Source organism: Zonotrichia albicollis, chromosome 12 (genome assembly GCF_047830755.1).
Source record: "Zonotrichia albicollis isolate bZonAlb1 chromosome 12, bZonAlb1.hap1, whole genome shotgun sequence".
In the NCBI taxonomy this organism is placed as follows: domain Eukaryota; kingdom Metazoa; phylum Chordata; class Aves; order Passeriformes; family Passerellidae; genus Zonotrichia; species Zonotrichia albicollis.
Window position 1 is genome coordinate 9073053 of NC_133830.1, and position 19988 is coordinate 9093040.

Here is a 19988-nt window from a genome sequence, read left to right on the forward strand (position 1 = left end):
AGCTGCCCAGCTACAGAATGAACAGATTTGGGTTAAAAAATATCAATTTTTTGCTGTTTCCTCACATGGCTCCAGAAGCAGCTGTACTGACAGAAATGATGGTACAGCAAAGAGTTTGTACATGTGAAAACTGCTTCCAAAGCACCTCGGTATTCTCGGAGTTGTGACGCTTCAAGTAGATCTTACCAGCTGATTAAAAACACTACAAAGATAAAACCAGGAGCATTCAAGGCCAGGTTGGATGGGGCCCTCAGCAACCTGATCTAGTGGAAGTTATCCCTGCCCATGGCAGTAGGGGTTGGAAGTGGATGATCTTTAAGATCCCTTCCAACTCAAACCATTCTGTGGTTCCACAAGAGGCAGCCAAAGAGACTCAGTCCTGGATGGAGTGCTCTGCTCACTGGAAGAGGTTCTTTCCTTCCATAACACAAGAAGTGCAATGGTCTCTATTTCATAATTATTCCATAGAAGTAAAATGATTAAACTAAAACCTGAATTTGTCTAAAAATGACTTGGCAGCTTTTACAGAAATCATCATGCTGAAATCAGGAAGTGTAGTCTGTTTTTGTAACTCTCAGACAGTAAATCAAAACTTGCCAAGAATCAGTATAAATACAGTTAATTGTCACTGCTGGCTTGCAAAGGTCACAGAAGAAAACGGGGTATCAAGTGTAGGTACTCTTGTTTTGAATACTTGTCAGAAAAATTAAGCATCCTTTCCTCTTGCAAGAGCAGGAAAAGCAGAAGCATTCAGTTTCTCTTCCCTAAAGCTTCCCCTAGTTACACTTAACAGCTTCAAACTTCAGTTTCCTGTTTTTTGCAGCAAGGGGTTTAATCTTTTCTAGTCTCATCCAACTGTTAGGCAGAAGCTCTCCCACCTGGCAGTCAGTTGTGGCTGGTTTCCAAAGACCCCCTCCTACATCACCCAGCCTACGTGTCAGCACGGCAGCTGATGGTTTTCCTTCCTCAGGCAAAGCAGCTGGACATGTGAGAAGGACTTGCTGACCCTCCTTTGAACGCATCACTCTTGTGATGGACACACAGTCCAGACTGCAAAACTGCATTATGTTTTGCTGAAGGAAAAGGTAAAAATGAGAGGCTGTGGTTGGAGCTGGAAGCAGGAGCTCATACTCAGCCAGAAGCGAGACCAACGTGATCCTGAGTTTGTGGGTCAAAGTCCAGAGATGTGCTGGCTCAGATGTGCACCAAACTGAACGAGCGTTTCCGATTAGCTCACTAAACCTCAGTGCCCACTGACCCCTTCACCATGGTGGGGAGAGACAAAATAACCTGGAACCTGCTCTGGAATAATGACAGAAATATCTGTCTAGGCTGTCTTGTCTGCCTAGCCCCTGTCAGACCCCCTGCCCTGAGATGATTTGCAGACTAAAATTTCCCACATCAGAGGCCTTCCTGCAAGACCACAGGTACTTCATCAAGGCGGGGAGAGCATCACACAGGCTCACTCACAACCCTGAGCCTTCGGGCAAGCTGCAACACAACAATCACCAGGAGCCACGGCTGTGCTCAGGTTTGCTCCAGGGCCACAAGCACGGGAGCTGGTGCTGCCCTGGAGCACCCCCGTTTCCTCCACAGCCCCCGAGTTACAGGTTCAGCTTGGCAGCTTTCCCCAGGGCGGCCCAAGAGCCCTGGGAGGAGCCCCACGGGAGCCCCGGCAGGCAGCGAGGGGAGTCCCGGGAGCGGTGACACCACGGGCTATAATTAGCGCAGCGCAGCCCGCAGGGCTTCCCCGGCCGGCGGGAGCCTCGGAGCGCCGGGCGCGGCAGCTCCCCGGGACAACAACTCCGCCGGGCGCCACTGCCCGGGACGGGACACGGGAACCGGGGGCCTTACGGGTCACGGCTGGCGCCGGCGTCGCGCTCCAGGAGGACGATATGCCGCGGATAGTGGGCGCAGACCTCGCCGTGCACGTTGGGGATCACGCTGTAGCGATAATCGCGGCCGAAGAGCTCCAGGCACCGCCGCTCGATCCGCTCCACCTGCGCAGAGTCACCGCTCAATGCCCGCCGCGCCGCTCCCCGCTCCCCGCGCCCCCCGAGCCCCGCTGCCCTTACCTTGCCAGCGGCGACACCTCCGCCGTCCTTGGCGCGGTACTGTGCCCGGGAGAACTCCAGCAGCAGCTCGGCCAGGGAGCGGTCCCCGGAGCCCGCCGGGGGGCAGCCGCGGGCCGCCGCCGCCGCCATGCCCGCGCCGCTCACCGCCGCCTCGGGCCCATCGTCCCGCCCGCCGCTTCCGCCCGCCCGCGACGCGCCCCTTCCGCCCGCTCCCGGCGTCATCGGGCCGCGCCGCGCTCCGCCCCGGGGTACCGAGCCCCGCTCCGGGGGTACCGGGCTCTGCTCCGGCCCCGCGTTTACACCCGCAGCGAGACGCGGCAAACGCTGTCAGGCCTCGCCGACTGAGTCCGACCGTGGCGTTGGCGGGCGTGCCTAGGGCGCTGCCCTAAAGGAAGAGTCCCGAAACGGGTTTTAGTTAAAGAAGCCCCTCCCGCAGTGTGGTCGCACGCACTGAGCCCGTGGCAGAGGAGCTGCGGGGTGAGCGGTATCGCTGCCCGGACACGGCTGAGGACGGCACTGGCTCGTGTGCCCGGGCAGTGCCACGGAGCCAGCCCGGGCTGTGCGTGCCGAGGGTGACGGGCACTGCCCGTGCTCAGCCGGAGGCACACGGCTCCTTGGCTCTTGCAGGGGAGCACAATGTGGTTGTCATCTGCATTTGTCTGATTTGCAAATCAGCTGCGAATCTTCACAAACATTTAATGACAGCTGAGTTCAACTGCAGCTAACGCGGTGCATCTCGTTGCCTGAGAATGAAACTGGCCCGACGTGGTTTGGTCTCTGCTGGGTTTGGGACGGCTGTGATGCTGACGGGGCGGTGGCAGGGTTTCGCACGGGCACCTGCCGGCATACAAGTGCTGACAGCCTGTGTGACGCTTCTGGCACAGCCGTTTACCCTAGCCCAGCCATCCACCACACCTAGCCTGGCGCACGCTGTGCACTCCAGCCCTGTCACCACATCTGAGCTGGCACAGCCGTGTACCTGGTCTTGCTGTCAGAGATTTTGGGTCGACTCCTGCTGCCCCAGAGCGGGCGCAGCCACAGTGGTGACTTGCTCCGTCCCCGCCAGGGGGGTGGGGAAGGTTTGCTGCCCCTCCGGGGGCTACGCCGGCACCCCGCGGGCCTCCCACGGCCTCGTGAAGGGTGCGGGGGATGGACGCGCTCCCTGCGGGCGCACTCCGGCCAAAGGCAGCCCCGCGAGGACCTTCCAGCACTTATCGGAGCCAAGCCCCGGCGCTACCCCGGTCCGGGGAAGGGTCCTGTCGGACCGGGGGAGAGGAGTGGGCCCGGCGACCCGAGCCGAGCCAAGCCGAGTGGATACGAGCCGAACCGAGACAAGCCCGTCGCTCGGCCGAGCCCGAGGCGAGCGCAGCAGAAGGCGGCGGAGCGGTCCGATCCCCGGGGGGCGGGCTCGGGGGGTCTCGGTTCGGCTCGGGCTGGGCTGGGCTCTGGCTGGGCTGGGCTGGCCGGGGCTGGCCCGGTTCTAGCCCGGGCTCGGCTGGGCTCGGCTCCGCAGTGGCGGGGGGGCGCGCGGCCGCGCGCGCGCGGCGGGAGCGCGCGGGGCGCAGAGGCGGCAGCCAAGATGGCGGCGCGGGTGTCGCAGGGCCCGGCAGCCCGCGGGCGCTCTTAGGCCGCGGCCCCCCCGCCCCGCCGACCCCGGGCGGGCTCCCCGCCGCCCCGGCCCCTCCCGCCCTCCGGCAGCGGCGGCCGGCAGGATGCTGCCCTCGCAGGAAGCCTCCAAGCTGTACCATGACAACTACGTGCGGAACTCGCGCGCCATCGGCGTGCTCTGGGCCATCTTCACCATCTGCTTCGCCATCATCAACGTGGTGGTCTTCATCCAGCCCTACTGGGTGGGCGACAGCGTTAACACGCCCAAGCCCGGCTACTTCGGGCTGTTCCACTACTGCGTGGGCAGCGGGCTGGCGGGCCGGGAGCTGTCGTGCCGCGGCTCCTTCACCGACTTCAGCACCATCCCCTCGGGCGCCTTCCAGGCGGCCGCGTTCTTCGTGCTGCTCTCCATGGTGCTGACGCTGGGCTGCATCACCTGCTTCGCCCTGTTCTTCTTCTGCAACACCGCCACCGTCTACAAGATCTGCGCCTGGATGCAGCTGCTGGCAGGTACACACCGGCACCGGGAACACCGGCCTGCCCCGGGCCTGCCGGCGGGGACGGGTGGGGAGAATGGGCAGCGCTGAGCGTGCGGCACCCGGGGAACCCCCGGCAGTGGGAGTGGGGTCCCTCGCTTCGGGGAACAGCAAGGTTGCTCAAGGAAGCTGGGCTGAGTCCAAGCACTGCAGGGCCGTGGATCCAGGAGCCAGCCCCACAGTTTCTTGGGACACCCAAGGTGCTAGTGCTGACAGATGGGCAGGAACGGGCACCCATTTGGGACACTGGCACCGAGGGCTCCCTGGTATCTCCTGGCCACAAGGAGCACAAGGGCTGCTCTGGAAAGCTGGGCTGGTGGTGGTGTATTCCTATGTACTGTGTATCCATAGGGCATCCCAGCCAGGAGCTGGCCCTAGGACATCCCATTCCTGGGACAAGCAGGCCGGGCACTGGCACTGACAGAGCACCACAAACAGGTGCTGGCTCTAGGCACTGGCTCCTGGGTCTCCCCAGGCAGAGGTTGGCCACAGGGAACTTTGGAATCACTTAAGAAAGCTGGACAGGTACAAGCCTTATAGGGCCATGGGTCTTCTCAGCCAAGAAATGTCCTCAGGATGCTCTGGAGCTTCCTGGGACATCCAGACCAGGCGCTGGCACGAGGAATGGTTGCACCTGTTGAGGGCACTGGAGCCTGGGATTCCCCAGGCAAGGTCTGACCCCAGGGAAACATAAGCACCCTGGGACACAGCCAGAGAGCTGGATCAGGGACTCATGTCAGGGGACCCCAGAACAGGTACAAACCCTGACACACCTGGGCAGTCTGGACCCTCAGGACATCCTGGGCTAGGGACCCACCTTGGGGCACTTCAGTACACCCCATCAAGGACCAGCATTGGGACACCCTACAACATGGCCTAGGACACACTGGATCAGCCCCCTGAATCCCTGGGGATTCAGACACCCCAGCACACTCCACATCAGGGACTAGCCTCCCATCATCCCCAGAGATGTAGGGTGTCCCTGAGAGATTCTCACTTTAGGGGAACACTCAGCCCCCAAAGGGACCCCACTACTGGAAGAAGCCCATGCATGGATCCCCCATCCCTGTAAAAGCACCCTTCAGCTCCCCCTTACAGACATGTTTTATCCAGGGCCCCTCTCTCCTGCATCATGAAAGGGCTGTGAGGACAGGCCTCTCCCAGCTCTCTCCAGTGCTTCCCACAGAGGTACACCATACATTTCCCTTGATGTCTCCCCAGACATGACCACTCAAGCCCAGTAATTAACCCCCACCAAAAGTGATCCTGTCTATTCATCCTCCTTAGGTCCCTCCACAAATGAAACCCCACTGTAGATGTACCCCAAAACTGTCACAGACTCACTCCTCAAAGTGACACTGTCAATAACTCAGACATTTCCGCAGAAGGGGATCGGATGCTTGTATTGAAGGGGATCCCAAGTATCCCCTTATGCACAGACTTCCAAGGTGTTCTCACACAGGGCCTGTCCTTTTGGGAGAAAGATCCTTAAGAATGATGTTGAACTTCCCTTGGTAGCAAGACCCTTCACTTCCTTCCCTGCACAGTTTTACCAGGTATGACAAACACTTACTCTCCACTGCATACTAAGTGTGAATAGACCTAGAGCTTCCACTGGAAGGACCTACAGTGCCCCTTATTCCTAATGGAAGGACCCCATTCATCCCCTCTGTGAGAAGGGCCCCAGTCCTTGATGTGGAAGGATACATACAGCCTCTCTGTGTGAGGAGCTTCCAGCTAGCCCAGCTCTTTCCCTTGCAGCTGGCTGGGGCTGGAGAGCCTGACCTCCCCTCACCCAGATCAGGACCACAGCCAGACCTGGAGCTGCCTTGGCTTATCAGGAAATTCCCTCATCTTTAATTTTCCCCGTCCTGAAGATTTATCAGTTTAAAGCAAGCTCAGAGCCCAAATCCTACCGATTGTCGGCAGCTTAATCAAGTGGCGTGGAGTGCCCAGCTGCTGCTGCTGCACAGGGAGCTGTGTGGCAGAGGGCACTGCACTGGAGGCAGCCCTGGGTCTTCTCCCCAGTGCCTCCTGTCCTGTCCTGGCTCGGGTTTGGGTGGCCATGACAGCACTTTGCTGTTGTCACCTCTGGGTTCCCTTCATCTTGCCTTTGGGGCTTGTCCTTGGTCACACTTTGCACCTTGTAATTATATGTGTAGTGCTGACAATGGCACTTGTGAGAGCCCTGAATGCTCAGCTCAGTGGGGCCGTGGGCTGCCTCTTCTGGCCCCAGCCAGCCCAGGTTGGCTTGGAGCTCTCCCAGGGCAGCATGGCTCCATGGCTTCTCTGCTGGGGAAGGTCCAAGGCACCATTAGTAGACTGGCCCTCCACCCTGCCCTGAGACAGGACAGCCTGAGAGAGCTGCTGTCCTACAGGACAGGCTGATGTTCCTGTCAGAGAGGGCCTGGATGCAGAGGCGGGGGTGTGGTGTGTCCCAGCAAGAGAGGCTTGTCTGGCAGGGGTCAGGCAGAACTTCCCTGGGAATATCTGAGGCAGCCACAGGTGGATGTGTTACCCTGTGCATGGAGAAGGAACTGCCATGACCTATGGAGAGAGTGCCATAGGCCAAATTTACTGCAGGGACAGCCTGATACAGGCTCTGGCACACCATGGTGGCAAACTTCAGAGATTGACCTGGCTGGGAGGTTGGAAGATTCTGTCAGAGCAGAGAGTTTGTAGGAGCAGAGAAGGAAAGGAAATTCCTCCTGCCTCAGTGAGGGTTTAGCTGAAGAAGGACTTGCACAAGCACAGCAGAAGCAACTGTGAGACCCAAAGTCTCTCGGGCTCACTGGTGAAAGCCAGGTGATGGGCAGAGAGATGGAGCAGAGGTGTCCCCACCCCATCCCTGTGGGATGGCTGGCAGAGTAAAGGGCTGCTGATTGTGGGCATGGATGGGCTCTTCAGAGGAGAAAAACCAAGTGCAGGGATGTGGAGGAGGAGGATGGGGAATTCAGGATCTCTTTCAAAAAAATCAAAAAAACAACAAACTTAAAATCATCGATGTCTAATTAGTGGACAACAATCAAGGCAGGGTTTAATTAGAGCTTGACAGAAAGCTCCAGCTCAAAAGCCACTGCCCCCCTAGGAGGAAACTGGATCTAATTAAGAGGAAAGACTCTGCTTTATCGCAAATTGAAATGTGGCCATCTGCCCTGTTCAAAATCCCAGTAACGCAAAACTGGAGATTTTGCTAAATCCTTCTGTTATAAAACCAGAGACGGGCCCTTCACATGAGCATGTCAACAGCTGTATGACTGACAGCACCTGATGCCACCCCAGTACTCCAAATTACAGAGGAGCACCTTCAGAAAGTTCCATGGGATGAGGCTTGAAGAGAAATGGGCTGTGAGGGTGATCCCCCTTGGGATTTGTCTGTAGGAAATCAGAGCATAGGAATACACCACCACCAGACCACCCAGGAGCCTGAATCATTTCCTCTGATTCCCCAATACTCTGCTGTAGCATAAGACACAGACACTCACCCTGTGAGTTAACTCTGAACAAAGTTGTCCTGGTGCCCAGCAGCGATGCCCCTCCAGACAGCCCAGCCAGCTCTGTGTGACACTGCATCCATGTGCTTCCCATCAGGATGATTACCCTCACTGGTGCCCAGGGCTGCTTCCAGAGGGTCTTTGGTTTTGTACTTAGAGTCCATTGAGGGTCAAAAGAGGCGGCCAGCTGAGCACACCATCCTGCTTGCATGGAAGAATTGGCTGGCCACACTTCAAGTGTTTCCCTGTGTTCCAGGTCCAGCAGTCAGTGTGATGAGACCTTCACACTCCCTCCCTTAGGGATACACGACACATGGGGTGCCTTCCCACCTGGGGTCATGCTCTTGGCCTTAGGGCTGGGCTTTGTCCTTATCGGTGACATTTTGGCATTGATTGTGCCATGTCCACCCCCCTTTCCTGATGGAGAATGTGGTAATACATATCCATCTGAGCTCTCTTCTCCTTTGGGGGACTCCCTTCAGAGCTACACTCACCTCTTGGAAGGGCCCTTCCAAGGCCTGAGAGCAGAGGCAGGTCCCTAAGCAGGGCTTCATCTTCTGCACCTCAGCTGTGTTTGCCACTGCCTCAGTGGGATCCCTTGCATGGCATGATTTTGGTATAGCAATGGAGAGGAGTAATGAGGGAATTGTTGGCAGCTGCTGGGCTGAGCATGGTGGGGCTCTGTGGTGGTGTGGCCTCAGCCCCAAGGGACAGCAGAATCTGGCCTGGGTGAGTGCTACAGCCCCAGAACTATCCCTGGTTCTGGCAGCAATGCAGTGGCTCTGCTGAACCACATCAGGACAGGCTCATCTTCCTGACTGTGACTTGCTGGAGACCCAAGGCCTTTCAGAGAGTTTGAGGTTTCAAAATACTGTTTTCACGGATATAAAAGTCATTCATTGAAATTCTTGATGAAAAAATATGAGGCAGATCCCACTGCTGCAAACCAGCTTGGAGTGCAATGGGACAGCTGCTGAGCATGAGACTGCCCAGGGAGGTTGTGGGGTCTCTGTCTCTGGAGTCATTCAAATCCCATCTGGACACGTTCCTGTATCACCTGCTCTAGGTCACCCTTGGCAAGAGGGTTGGACTAAATGATCTCCAAAGGTCCCTTCCAGCCTTAACTATCCTGTGACTCTGCAGTTTATCCTCAGGCCCTTTCTGTGTCAAAAGCAGGAATATTGCCCGTATATACGAACCACTTCCACCTGCTGACCTTGCAGCAAAAATAACCACACTGCTAAACCCCTCAGCATTTGCTGAATTACTGCCTTCTGAACCGCCAAAAAAGCTTTCCTGAAGATTCCCCTCTCCCTCCTCTACCGCTCAGGGGGCGCAGGGGGCACAGGAGCGGGGCTGCAGCCCATGCACCCCTGCAGCCGTGTAGCGCCGTGTGCTCCGCGGCCGCCCCGCGGGGTTTGCGCGGCCCTCCCGTGGCGGCTCCCGATGTGCCCGGCTACGCGGGGAGGGGCTGAGCCCGTGTCCTGGAGCTTACATCCCTGAACTGTTGTTCCAGATAAAGCAACTGTCAGTTCTGATTCATACAAACTCATAACTCTATTCTGAATCCCGCTGATTTTTTGGCACAAAAGCAGCCTGTGGAGCAAAACGCCGTAAGGGAGCTCGTGTCTGTGTAAATGGCCGGTGCTCGCCGTCCAGAGCACGCTGCCCTAAGTGTTGATTTATTTTTGAGGGATTTCAGTTTTTAGGGGGAGGAGGGGGGACAGTGTTTGTCCCCTTTCCTTTTGGTGCTCAGCTCTCAGGAGGTTTTCTGGTGAGAAGCAGCCACTCTCGACCCCAACAACACGGCCCAGCCCCTGTTCCCCTGGGGTTTTTAGATGTGCTGTCCCCATGCCAGTTTAAAAAGTCTTTTGGACCCAGTGATTGCTGGTTTCCCCCCATTACCTCACATCTCCCCGTTTGTGTGTTCTGTGGTGGTGTGGTGCTCTGGGGAGGTCGCATCTCAGCTGCAGGGCATGTCCTGAGCTCCTTCCACCCATGGCAAGCAGAAGCACTAAAAGCCAGTTTTCATTCACCCCTGCAGACTAAACTAGACAGAAAAAGTAATATGAAAAATCAGATTTTAATCCTGCAGGCACAGCTGCTCAGGACAGGGGCGGTGGTACTCAGCAAACATGGGGGTTACTCAGACAGTCCAAATTAGCTAAATGCACCTGGTACCAGGAGATGTTGTCCTGCCAGGAGGACACTCCTCTTTCTGCTCAAATCTTGCTCCAGTGTTGCAACCTGAGTCATAACATCGCATTCCCTTTGCTTAATTTATTTTGTGAGCATATCAAAAGCCCTTGAGATGCCCATGTTGTTTCTAATGGACCTTGACAAGGGAGCACTGAGGAGTGAGAAGCCATGAACCAGCTGTAAAGCCAAGAAATGCCAGCTTTATGGGATCAGTGCCCCAGCCCCAGCAGGATCTCCTCCCTTTGCATGCACCCTGTCCCACTGATCACTGAAATGCCTCCTCTCAAAATTGTCTTTACAATTGGAAAAACTCTAGGAAAGGGAGTTGTAGCCCAGGGCCTAGGGGCAGGATGGCAGCTATGGGGTGTGACAGACCAGCCAGCCACTCTTGGTGCCACTGACAGTGAGGACTGGCACCACAGGCTTAGAAGAACAGGAATTAAAAGCAAAATAGACAGGAGTTGGGTTATTTTTTCCTCTTTAATAGTGGCTCTTCAGAGGAGTCATCACCTGGTATTTTTCTTGTGGTTGCAAGGCAAAGAAATTTGCTATTTTAAACAAAACCCAAGGTTTTCCTGCAGGTCTGCAAGGGGGCTTGGGGCATTTGGAGGTAGGTGCTGGCAGAATGGTGCCAGAGGGATGGGCAGGAAGACCATCACATTCCTCAGACCTGTTGGAGAGGCACCGAGGACTGTGTGAGCATCCCCTCCCTGTTCCTGCTCTGCTTTTCAAAGTCACTCCTTGCTGCAGGCACGGGAAGGTGTTTCCAGGACACTGGGTGGCCTGGGGAGTGCGGGAAAGGGAATTGTTTGTGACAGAGCAGAGGACTCAGCTTGCTGCTGGGGACACGTGGGGCAGATGGGAAGAGGAGAGCACTGAGCTGCTCTTGAGCAGGAGAGCACCTGCCCTGAGCAGCACAGCCACTTCCAGGGAGCTGCAGAGCAGTGAGGGGTTTTTGGGAAGAGGCCAGTCGCCCTCAGGCAGAGGCATTTGGGTATGTGGGGTGACTTGGGCACACACCTCTGCCCAGTGGTAAATTTGTTGTTTAATTCTGTCAAATGGGCTGTGGGGGCATGGGCAGAGATCCTGCCACTGCTCGGTGGGACAGGGCACAGACTGCATTTGCCCTGGTGCAGTACAGAGCAGGCACATGGGGATGAGAGGGATCAGAACAAGCAGACTCAGGCTGGAGCCAGGCAGTGCCCTGACAGTGGCCATCACTGCATGTCCTCTGTGATCGTGCTGTGGCAACTCATCACACAAGTGTCTCCCTTACCTTTTTGAGCCACCCTGCTTTTGCCTTAAACCCTCTCTCTCCTGTCCTCCATGAGTGCTGTGGCACCGCTGCCTGTCCTGCCATGTTTGGGACCTGCAGATGTCCTGGGAGACCCTTTCACCTGTGGTGTTTTCAGAGCAGTGAGCTCTTGGCAGGCTTCTGCTTTACCTGGGCAGCTGGACCCACCTTTACCCTGAATAATAGCTCAGGAATGCAGAGGATGTGGCACTGCCTGCAGAGTCCAGGGACAGACCCAGGGCTGCTGTTCTGCTCCTGTGAAGGACTGGCTGAGGGCTGTGCACAAAGGCTGGGAGCCTGCTCAAGTCCTTGCTGGTGTAAGTAAAATTGGTGCTTCACTTTTAAATTCATAATTGCCTACTGTCTTGGGCACAGCCCCTGTTCTCCTTTGGGCCCAGAGAGGCTGTTGCTGAGGTGTGCTGCCCACCCAGGCAGCTGGAACTGCTGCTTTCTGTGCTTTCCCCCAGCCTCACTGTGTACCTGTAGTCCATTCCTCCTCCTCCTCTATGATTTCGGCAGATTTCTTACAATTGTGCCAATTCCAGGCTGGGTTGTGCCAGCCTGAGCAGTGCTGTGGGGGTAAACCCACCCCTTGGTGGGGATTGTCACAGAGCACCTTAGCTTGTTTCACAGCTGCACTGCACTGGGAGCTCAGGGGATCCTAAAATCCTCTTAGCATCTCTGCTTTCACAGGAACAATCCCTGGCACAGGTTTGCTGCACCTGATCCCCTTTAATTCAGGCCCTCAGCTGAATTAATGCCATCCTGTTCCAAGGTGCCCAGGTCAGCAGCAGGCCAGGCTGCTCCTCACCATTTCCCAGGCAGTGCACGGTGCTGGTGCTGACTTGGTTTCCTTCAGGGGGATGGTTTTGGGTTGGCCCAGTCCCAGACAGGCCAAGACAGACTTGGCTGGGAGTCCCTGGTGATGATGTTCTGGAGACACAGCTTGGCTCTGTGTGGTGCTGGGGTGGCACCAGGGCTGTGCACTGCAGTAAATCAGCATGCAGGGCTTGCCACTGTCCACAGGCACTCGTACCAAGGGGGTTTATGTGTGTGGAGGAGTCAGAGACCAGGCAGCAGCTGCTGCATGACATTATGTGCCAGCATCCCTGTCCTTTCCTGGGTGCAGTGTGATGCCCTGCAGGCACTTGCCTCCCTCCTGGGATTTCCCTTCCCCATAGAAAGCAGTGCAAAACACATGCCAGCACCCAGAAAGCTCATGCCAGACCGCCAGCTGCCTGCCTGAGGGCGTTTGCTGAAAGGGATGGAGAGAGAACTTCTTACTGGTGTGGGCACAAACCTCTTGTTTCTTCCTTAACTCAGGGCAAAAGTGCCTGCAGGGCACTGCAGCCAACATCATTACTATTTTTAGCTTTTCCAGCTGATATGGGGTGAGGAGCTTTTGTACTTGCTGTAGTCAGAAAAAGTCACTCCTTACCTTGATAGTCACAGGCTTTGTCTTGGCATTTCCATCCCCGTGTTCCCTGATGTCTCCTTGCTCAGCACAGAGTGTGCTGGGGGGAGGCCTGCTGGGAAGGTGACCCCTCTGGGAGTGGTGCTTGCAGGTGTGGGGTGCTCAGGTGTGGGGGCTCCTGGGGATGCCAGTCCTCTCCCCAGGCAGCATCCCTGCCCACAGTGCACCGGTAGCTCCTGCCCACGTGCAGGGAGCTTGTAGTGATGAGGAAAGCCCGTGGGCAGCCACCGATCCTGTGGCTGATGCTGGTAGAAACCAAGAGCCTGAAGTCCCTATTTGTGCGTGGGCCAGGTTTGGGACAGCCAAAAACCCTGGGGCTCCTGAGGTAGTGGTGGCTGTCACCTGCCACATTGCTGGGCTGTCGTGGGGCCAAGGTGGGCTCTCTGCCAGACATGGGCTGCACTCATGTACCGACTGGGGGCTCAGCACCAGCACTGCCACTCTATTGTCTCTGATGCCTCCCCCTCCTCTCCCTCTTGCAGCGCTCTGCCTGGTGCTGGGCTGCATGATCTTTCCCGATGGCTGGGATGCAGAGACCATACGGGACATGTGTGGGGAGAAGACAGGGAAGTACTCCCTGGGCGACTGCTCTGTACGCTGGGCTTACATCCTGGCCATCATCGGCATCCTCAACGCCCTCATCCTCTCCTTCCTGGCCTTTGTTCTCGGCAACCGGCAGAACGACCTGCTGCACGAGGAGCTCAAGACAGAGAGCAAAGGTCAGCACCGTGCTGCTGGGGGGATCCTGGGTGGGAGCAGCCTTGTGGGCTTAACTGGCACCTACAAGGCAAGCCAGGCTGGGCAGGGTGGGAGGGAGCTGCTGAGCCTCTGCCCTGCCTGACCTCTCTCCCTTCTGTTTCCACAGATTTTGTTGGCACTGCGGTAAGCCTTGAGTGTCACTGTCCTGTCCCCTGTCCCTCTGTGGTGTCTCTGGGTGTGACTGTGCTTGGTGTCTGTGTGATGTGGGATGGGATGGGATGGGATGGGATGGGATGGGATGGGATGGGATGGGATGGGATGGGATGGGATGGGAGACCCTGGCTGTGCAGGCAGCAGGGCTGGGGGCAATGGGGAAGGGAGGCAGCAGAGACAGGGTGGCAGGGATGGGGACAGGCACATGCCTGGCACATGCAAGTAGCACGATGGTGCAGTAAGAGCAGCCCAAGTCCATCCCCAACCTGCTGTGCTTTCCCTGCAGAGGATATAAGGCCGACCATCCGCAGCAGGACCCTCTTCCCATGGCCGGCAGCCTGGGCGCTCCCTCCCTGTCCTGCCCTTCATTTGCTGCCAGCGGCCACACCGCGTCCCGCGCCGCCCTCCGGGCCCCGGTGCCCGTGCCAGGGATGCGCCAGCCGCCCGCCGCATCCATGGCCACCTCCATGTCCACGCCGGCACCGCCATCCCACGCACCCTGCCAGCTCCGTACCCACTGCTGCCTGCGGGCCGCCGCCGGGGGAGGATGCCTCAAACCCGCTTTGTTCAAGAACAGAATCCAGCTGCGGTTTTGTTTCAAGGAAAAAACAGTCTTGGAGTTTTTAACAGATTTCTACATCCCCAGGACTCCTGACCTGCTGCCTCCCACCCGAACGCGCACCCAGTGACGCCCCGTGCCGGCTGCTCCGGGTCCCGGACCCCTCCCCACTCCCATTTTGTACAGCTCCGTGATCCTGTCTCCACAGCCAGGGGACCCGGTGGCCGAGATGGGGCCCAACCCCTACTTTTACATGTAAATTCATATTCTCTAAACAGGGTAAAGTGACTCGAGCCCCCTCTCCCCCCGCCCCGGGAGTCCAGCCCAGGACACGGTGTTTCCTGGTGCGTGGCTGGGGCCGCAGGCTGCTGCTCGCTCCCCTCAGCACGGGGACCGCAGGGGCCTCGCTGCTGCCGGCCGTGGGACACCCGACTGGCGCCGCCGTTGAATGTAAGCCCTGGTAAGTGGGAGCAGCTGAACATGCAAACCCCCCGGGCGGGCACAGGAGGACCCTCCCGCCAAGACCCCTCCCCGAGCCGGCCGCGGGCTGTTGCCAAACGCCTTCCCTCCCCATCCCCATACGGTGCTTTATCTCCACTGGTGACAGCAAGGCTTTCCCTGCCGCACGGCACGGCCGGGTGTACCCGAGCGCTCCTGTGCCCACCCGGCCTCCCGGCTGCGCCTCGCCGGCCCGCGGTGATGGCGTGCGGGGAGCCCGTGGCTGCTGCCCCGGGCAGCGCCGGCAGCCTCCGAGGCCCGCACACGGCACCCGAGAGCCGACACCGGCACGGGTGGCTGCGGCCCGGCTGTGGCTCTGCTGGCCAGGCCAGCGTGTGTGTGCGGGCTTCCCCTGGCCACAGGGGCTTGGGTCACCACCGCCCTCGCAATGCAATAAAGTCCTCGGCACTGGCCGCGTCTCAGTGCGAGCAGCTGGGGCTCCTTGCAGGGCCCAGGGCAGGGCCAGGGGCTTGTTGGAGCCCTGGCAGGGCTGGACCGAGACGCTGAGCAAGGCCAGGGAGCAGGCGAGTGGGAGCAGAGTGGGACCGCGGTCCTGGGATGGGCCACGCAGCGTGGAGGCTCTGGGGGACGGCAGGAAGGGCCCTGCGGGACCCAGCGCCTCACACGCACCGGGGGCGGGCTGCAGCAGGTAAGTGGTGCCCTAAGGCCCTGCGGGTGGCGGTGGGGGATGGAGCTGCGCCGAATCACCGTCTGGGAGCCCAAGCCGCCCGGGATGGAGTGCGTGCCAGCACTCCTGCCAGCGCCCTCCGCCAGCCATGAGCCCAGCGGTGCCCACGTCCCTCTGACAGCTGCCCCCCAGAACCAGGTCAACAGGAACTCGCAGCGCCCGGGTCTTGCCAGCTTGAGAGTGCTGTTGCCAGATGAATTGGAAAAAACAAACCAAGAAAATCAGTGGAGAAAGGAATACAGTAGCTGTAATATATCTGTATTTTAGTACAAAGTTTGATACAGTGTTTCACAAAACCTTATTGAAAAATATAATTCAAACCAGACGAGCTCGGAGCCCTGTGTTGTGGGGAGGGTTGGGATGGGTTCCTCCTGGCCATCACCAAAGGAGGTGGGAGGCCAGAGAAGCCCCTGTGAGTGTCTTGAGCTGTGGTGGGGAGCCCACTCTGCAGCCTGGGGAGCTGAGCCTCTGCCCACATGGGCTGGCACACGGGGAGGGGCTCTGGCCAGAGGGAGTCCCCAAAAAGGGTCTGTCCCCCAGACAAAGCAGGGGGTGGAGCAGGATCCCATCCATCCCAAGGAGCCTTTGAACCCGTCCCTTCTGCCTGTCCACAGTGCACGATGAGTGGTCTGTCAGCTCACTAACACAGACTGATAGGCAAATCCATGAAATTATTCAAAAAACTCCTGAAATTCATAAAATTCCAGTGTCTGGATGGAAAAAAACTACATGGCCAGTCAGTTTAATGGCATGCTCTGGTAGAAGAGTGGGGAGAGCATTCCAGGCTGTGTGAGGGCAACATGGGGAGCTCTGGGACTTGCAGAGAGCTTTGGCCAGGTCTGGCTCCCCTGGTGTGGGACACACCCACAGCCCAGGTGAGCCCTGCACATGGCAGACGAGCAGGGTTGGTGCTACCCACAGCTGCTTTCAGGGAAGGAGTAGTGCAGATGGAGCCACTCCTTTGGGGGACACAAAAGGACAGAATGAACCATGACAGATGGTGTCCCACAGTGTCAGGGGCAACATTCTCACACACAGTGAGGGCAGTTGAAGAACAGAAGCCGTGGGCACCTCAAACCAGCACTTGCAGACACACCTGGGAGACCCCACACCAGGCTCAGCCCTTGTCAGGCTTCCTAAGGAAAAGGCAAGCAGTATGAAAACCCTGGAAACCAGAAAACAGGTTTTAAAGCAGGTGCAGTGGTGCAGGAGACATCCTCCAAATCCATCTCCTCCCCAAATGAGCTTGGGCAAGAAGAACAGCAGCAGCAGAGCCAAAATTCCCACAACCCCAGCCAGAAGCTCAGGGAATTTCCTAAGGAACAGCAGCTCCCACAGCAGCTCCAAGCTTCACCTGGCAGAAGGCAGCAGGGTGGTCTGCAAGGCTGCTCCTGCAAGGATTTGCTCACCCTGCAGGAGACAGGGAAGAGACTTACGTGCCCTCACCCTCTTGCCCCTATGTCCTGGGCACCAGTGCTCAACGTGGTAAGAAATGCAGCAATACTAGTTTTCAAGTTAAGTATTTTTATTATCAAAATTATTACATCTCTTGTGAAAGTTCAAATGTTACAGCATGGTGTAAAAACTCCACTAGAGTAAGAAGCTACAGCCCCCACCTTTCCTAGAGCTTTCCAGGGTCCCTCCCTCCTGCCCCCCTGCTGCACCCGAAGGTGCTGGAGCCTCTGGGCAGGGCCCCCCGGCCCCTCCCGCCGCCTGGCAGGGCAGAGCCCGTCTGCCCCGTGCTGCTCAGAGCACGAAAGGGGAGGCTGCACCTCCAGGGCTAAGCCGAGTGAAGTTTACACCTATGTTATACAGTATACAGACACCCAACTGCGGGGTGACAAGTTCCATCCCAACACGCTCACAGCCAGACAGTGTGAGAAAGCTACTCTTTGTTTCAATATTTTAAAAGTCTCCCCTAGGCTGAACAAACACCTGATTTCAATTGTGAATTAGAGAAATCTGTAACAGTCCTAAAAAAAGAGGAAGAAGACTGTGCATCTGCAAGGAGAGGGGAGACAGACTCACAGCATTATGTTATCCAAGAGAAAGGAGAAGTTCCACTGCAGCACCAGGGATGACACCTGTCATATATTAGCTAACCTACTATGGTTATAACTGAATATAAAATTAGATAAATAAAAACACGCCCGATATTACAGTAAACAAGTGAGAAAGAAGCTGGCAATCGTATGGAATTGAACACACAGCGCACTGTCTGGGCTGGCTCTCCTGCCACGCTCGGCGGGTGACAGCGGCTGGCAAAGACCCACATGGCACTGCCTGGAGAGCCTCTGGCTCAGCACAGACCGGGGTGCCCACCCTCCACCCCACACTGTGGGGCCCCTTGCAGCCCCCGTGTGCCGCAGCATCACTTGAGTGCTCAGGCCCCCGGCCATCCCCTGTGCGTTGCACACCTCAGCCAGAGAGCCCCGGCCGCGCTCCTGTTCACAGACTCCTTAAGCGACCTCAAAAACACTCGTTCACCACAGACCTGCAATGAAGCAGTGCAGGACAGCGCACCCCGGATCCTCTGCAGCCACAGGCACGCGCTCCAACCGCCCCGTGCTGTTTGCATTTGCGGAGACTCTCCCGTCCTGGAAAAGCCCCGGCGGCGGCAGTGGCGACCCAAGCCCAAAGGCAGCCGTGTGCGCTCGTCTGCTTGTGACTGGAATGATCGTAACGGATTAAAGCCCTCCCCAGAACGCACTGAGAACCTGACCTATAAAGAGATTGGAGTTAACTTCCCCCAACGTTTCCTTTAAACTGCTTTTGAATTCAGAACTGTGTCCGTGCTGCATGTGTGACTGTGGCCATGGGCACGGACCAGAGACAGAGGCTGTGCCACAGTCATTGCACTTGAACCATTTTTTTTTTCTTTTTTTTTCTTTTCCGTTTGTTTCTTTTTGTTTTTGCAATGTACCCACATGTCAGGGAACTGCTTTGCTACAGTCTCTGCCTCAGAGAAATCTGTGTTCTCCTACCAGGCCAGAGGCCAATACTGCTCACAAATCTCACCCGTGCATTTTCGACCTCAGCCTCTGACCCCCGGCACCCCAGCATCAGGTGCAAGCTTTCAACACCAGCCCAGGAGCCACTTCCAGGGGTGACTGGAAGGAGCTATGGGCAGTTTTGTCCTCCTGAAGTCCAGGCAGCCCTAGGAAAGTCCTGTTTGAGTCTTTACTCCAGAACCTTGAAGCTGCTGCAGTCTGTACTGATGGACACTGCCTCCCCCGCGGTGCGGATAGTGTTGTGCACTGGAAATGACCGCGCCCCGGGAGCCCTGGTAGAGCACAGACTGGCCCGAGCTCGGCAGGCTGATAGTCCGCAAGTCTGACTGTAGTGAGCGAGCACTTTGGGGAGCGGAGGAAGAGCCCGACACGCCCGTGCAGGGCTGGGAGCCCGACTCCGAGCACAGAGAGTCCACAGCTGGCTGCTGTGCCGGGCTGGCAGCTGCAGGGCAGCTCTTCCTCAGGAGGCTGCTGCTGACGCTGCCAGAGTGCTGCTGGCTGCTGAAATACCCCGAATTCCCTGCAAACAGGGCAGAGGAGTCTGTGGAGACCGAGTGGGCAGGGCTGGAATATGAGGTGGAGGAGAGGGATGTTTCCGAGGAACCGTGGGACAGGCTGTGTCCTGTCCTCTGTGCTGCTGCTCGGTAGCTGTATCCAGGAGACGCGAGGTGCCCTCTGTACGGGGAGGAGTTCTGCTGGAGCAGGGTCTGGGATTCTGCCTGGGGACTGTCAGACTGCAGCAGCTGAACGAGGCACGCGGGAAAAAAGGAAAATGCACGTCAGGCTGACTTCTCCGTTTCCTACCTGCTTCTCATCCTAAGGTGCTTAGTGCAGCACTGTGAACAATGGCAGCTAAGCACTGTTTCCCTCCTTATAAAAGCTTTATTTCAGAATGGCAGATAAGATATGAAAGCATTTACCTGGTAGCTGTATCGAGAAGGACTGTAAACTGCTGGTCCTTTGTGGGCTTCTGGAGTGTCTCCTTCTGCTGCATCTGCAATGTACAGGCAGATGTTAAACCTCACCCCACTGGCTGAGGCCACAGCAGCTCCCTTCACATGACACTGCACAGTCCAGCCCTTGTGTTCCAGCCTCCCCAGCCACCACCATTTCAGAAAATGAAGAAACCCAGCAAAAGACAATTGGCAAACCTTAACATGTGGGAACAGCCACATGTGTAAGAGTGGCCACTCCTCTCACACCCGTGTGCTCTGGTTTATCACAAAGCTGAGCTGCCTTGGACCAGCCTGTCTGAATGACCACACCTGGAGATAATGCACAGATGCAGCCAGGGCTCCCCTGGCTGGCTCTTCAGTGTATGAGAGGCAGAAGATGGTTTCTAGGGACTCGCTAATTTCTCACTCAGTCTTGGTTACAGGAATCCACACTGGATACAGTTACATACAGGAGACAAAGCTGCCCTGCTCAGAGGGCTGTCAGCAGGACCCTGTGGTGGCTTTTCCTCAAAGACAGATCCAGATGCTTCCAAAGACAAGACATCCCATGCTGCCATTTTGGGGACTATGGTTTACAAGCCAACTGAGCTGCTACAAACAGAGATACTCCTGGAACTCAGAAATGAAATGCCTGTTTTTCTAACAGGCCAAGATGATGGAAACACTTTGAGGTTTGAAGGGCAC

The 19988-nt window shown here is 57.1% G+C and overlaps 3 protein-coding genes across 6 annotated transcripts in view; 1 reads left to right on the forward strand and 2 right to left on the reverse strand.

Moving 5' to 3' along the window:
• Window positions 1-2466, reverse strand: part of MTMR14 (myotubularin related protein 14) — a 30557-nt gene extending 28091 nt beyond the window's left edge. The window contains exons 1-2 of one of the 2 annotated variants that reach the window (XM_074550561.1): window positions 2076-2466; window positions 1855-2000 (exon numbers count right to left, since the gene is read on the reverse strand). In XM_074550561.1, the coding sequence (XP_074406662.1) occupies window positions 1855-2000; window positions 2076-2297 (368 nt within the window). In that variant the 5' untranslated portion in view covers window positions 2298-2466. The remainder of the gene's footprint in view (window positions 1-1854; window positions 2001-2075) is intronic. The other variant, XM_074550562.1, reaches the window with a different exon arrangement.
• A 1155-nt stretch (window positions 2467-3621) lies between these two features.
• Window positions 3622-15662, forward strand: LHFPL4 (LHFPL tetraspan subfamily member 4). Its single transcript, XM_005488400.4, has 4 exons — window positions 3622-4193; window positions 13163-13399; window positions 13546-13562; window positions 13879-15662. The coding sequence occupies exons 1-4, from the start codon at window positions 3788-3790 to the stop codon at window positions 13885-13887; spliced, it is 669 nt and encodes a 222-aa protein (XP_005488457.2). The 5' UTR covers window positions 3622-3787; the 3' UTR covers window positions 13888-15662.
• Window positions 14224-19988, reverse strand: part of SETD5 (SET domain containing 5) — a 67931-nt gene continuing 62166 nt past the window's right edge. For all 3 annotated transcript variants that reach the window (XM_074550546.1, XM_074550545.1, XM_074550547.1), the window contains 2 exons: window positions 19269-19342; window positions 14224-19091 (listed from right to left, as the gene is read on the reverse strand). In XM_074550546.1, the coding sequence (XP_074406647.1) occupies window positions 18495-19091; window positions 19269-19342 (671 nt within the window). In that variant the 3' untranslated portion in view covers window positions 14224-18494. The remainder of the gene's footprint in view (window positions 19092-19268; window positions 19343-19988) is intronic.

Coding starts and splice junctions, on each gene's coding strand:
- LHFPL4 (XM_005488400.4), top strand. CDS start 3,788: ATGCTGCCCTCGCAGGAAGCCTCCAAGCTGTACCATGACAACTACGTG. Junction 4,194..13,162: donor CTGGATGCAGCTGCTGGCAG/GTACACACCGGC, acceptor TCCCTCTTGCAG/CGCTCTGCCTGGTGCTGGGC.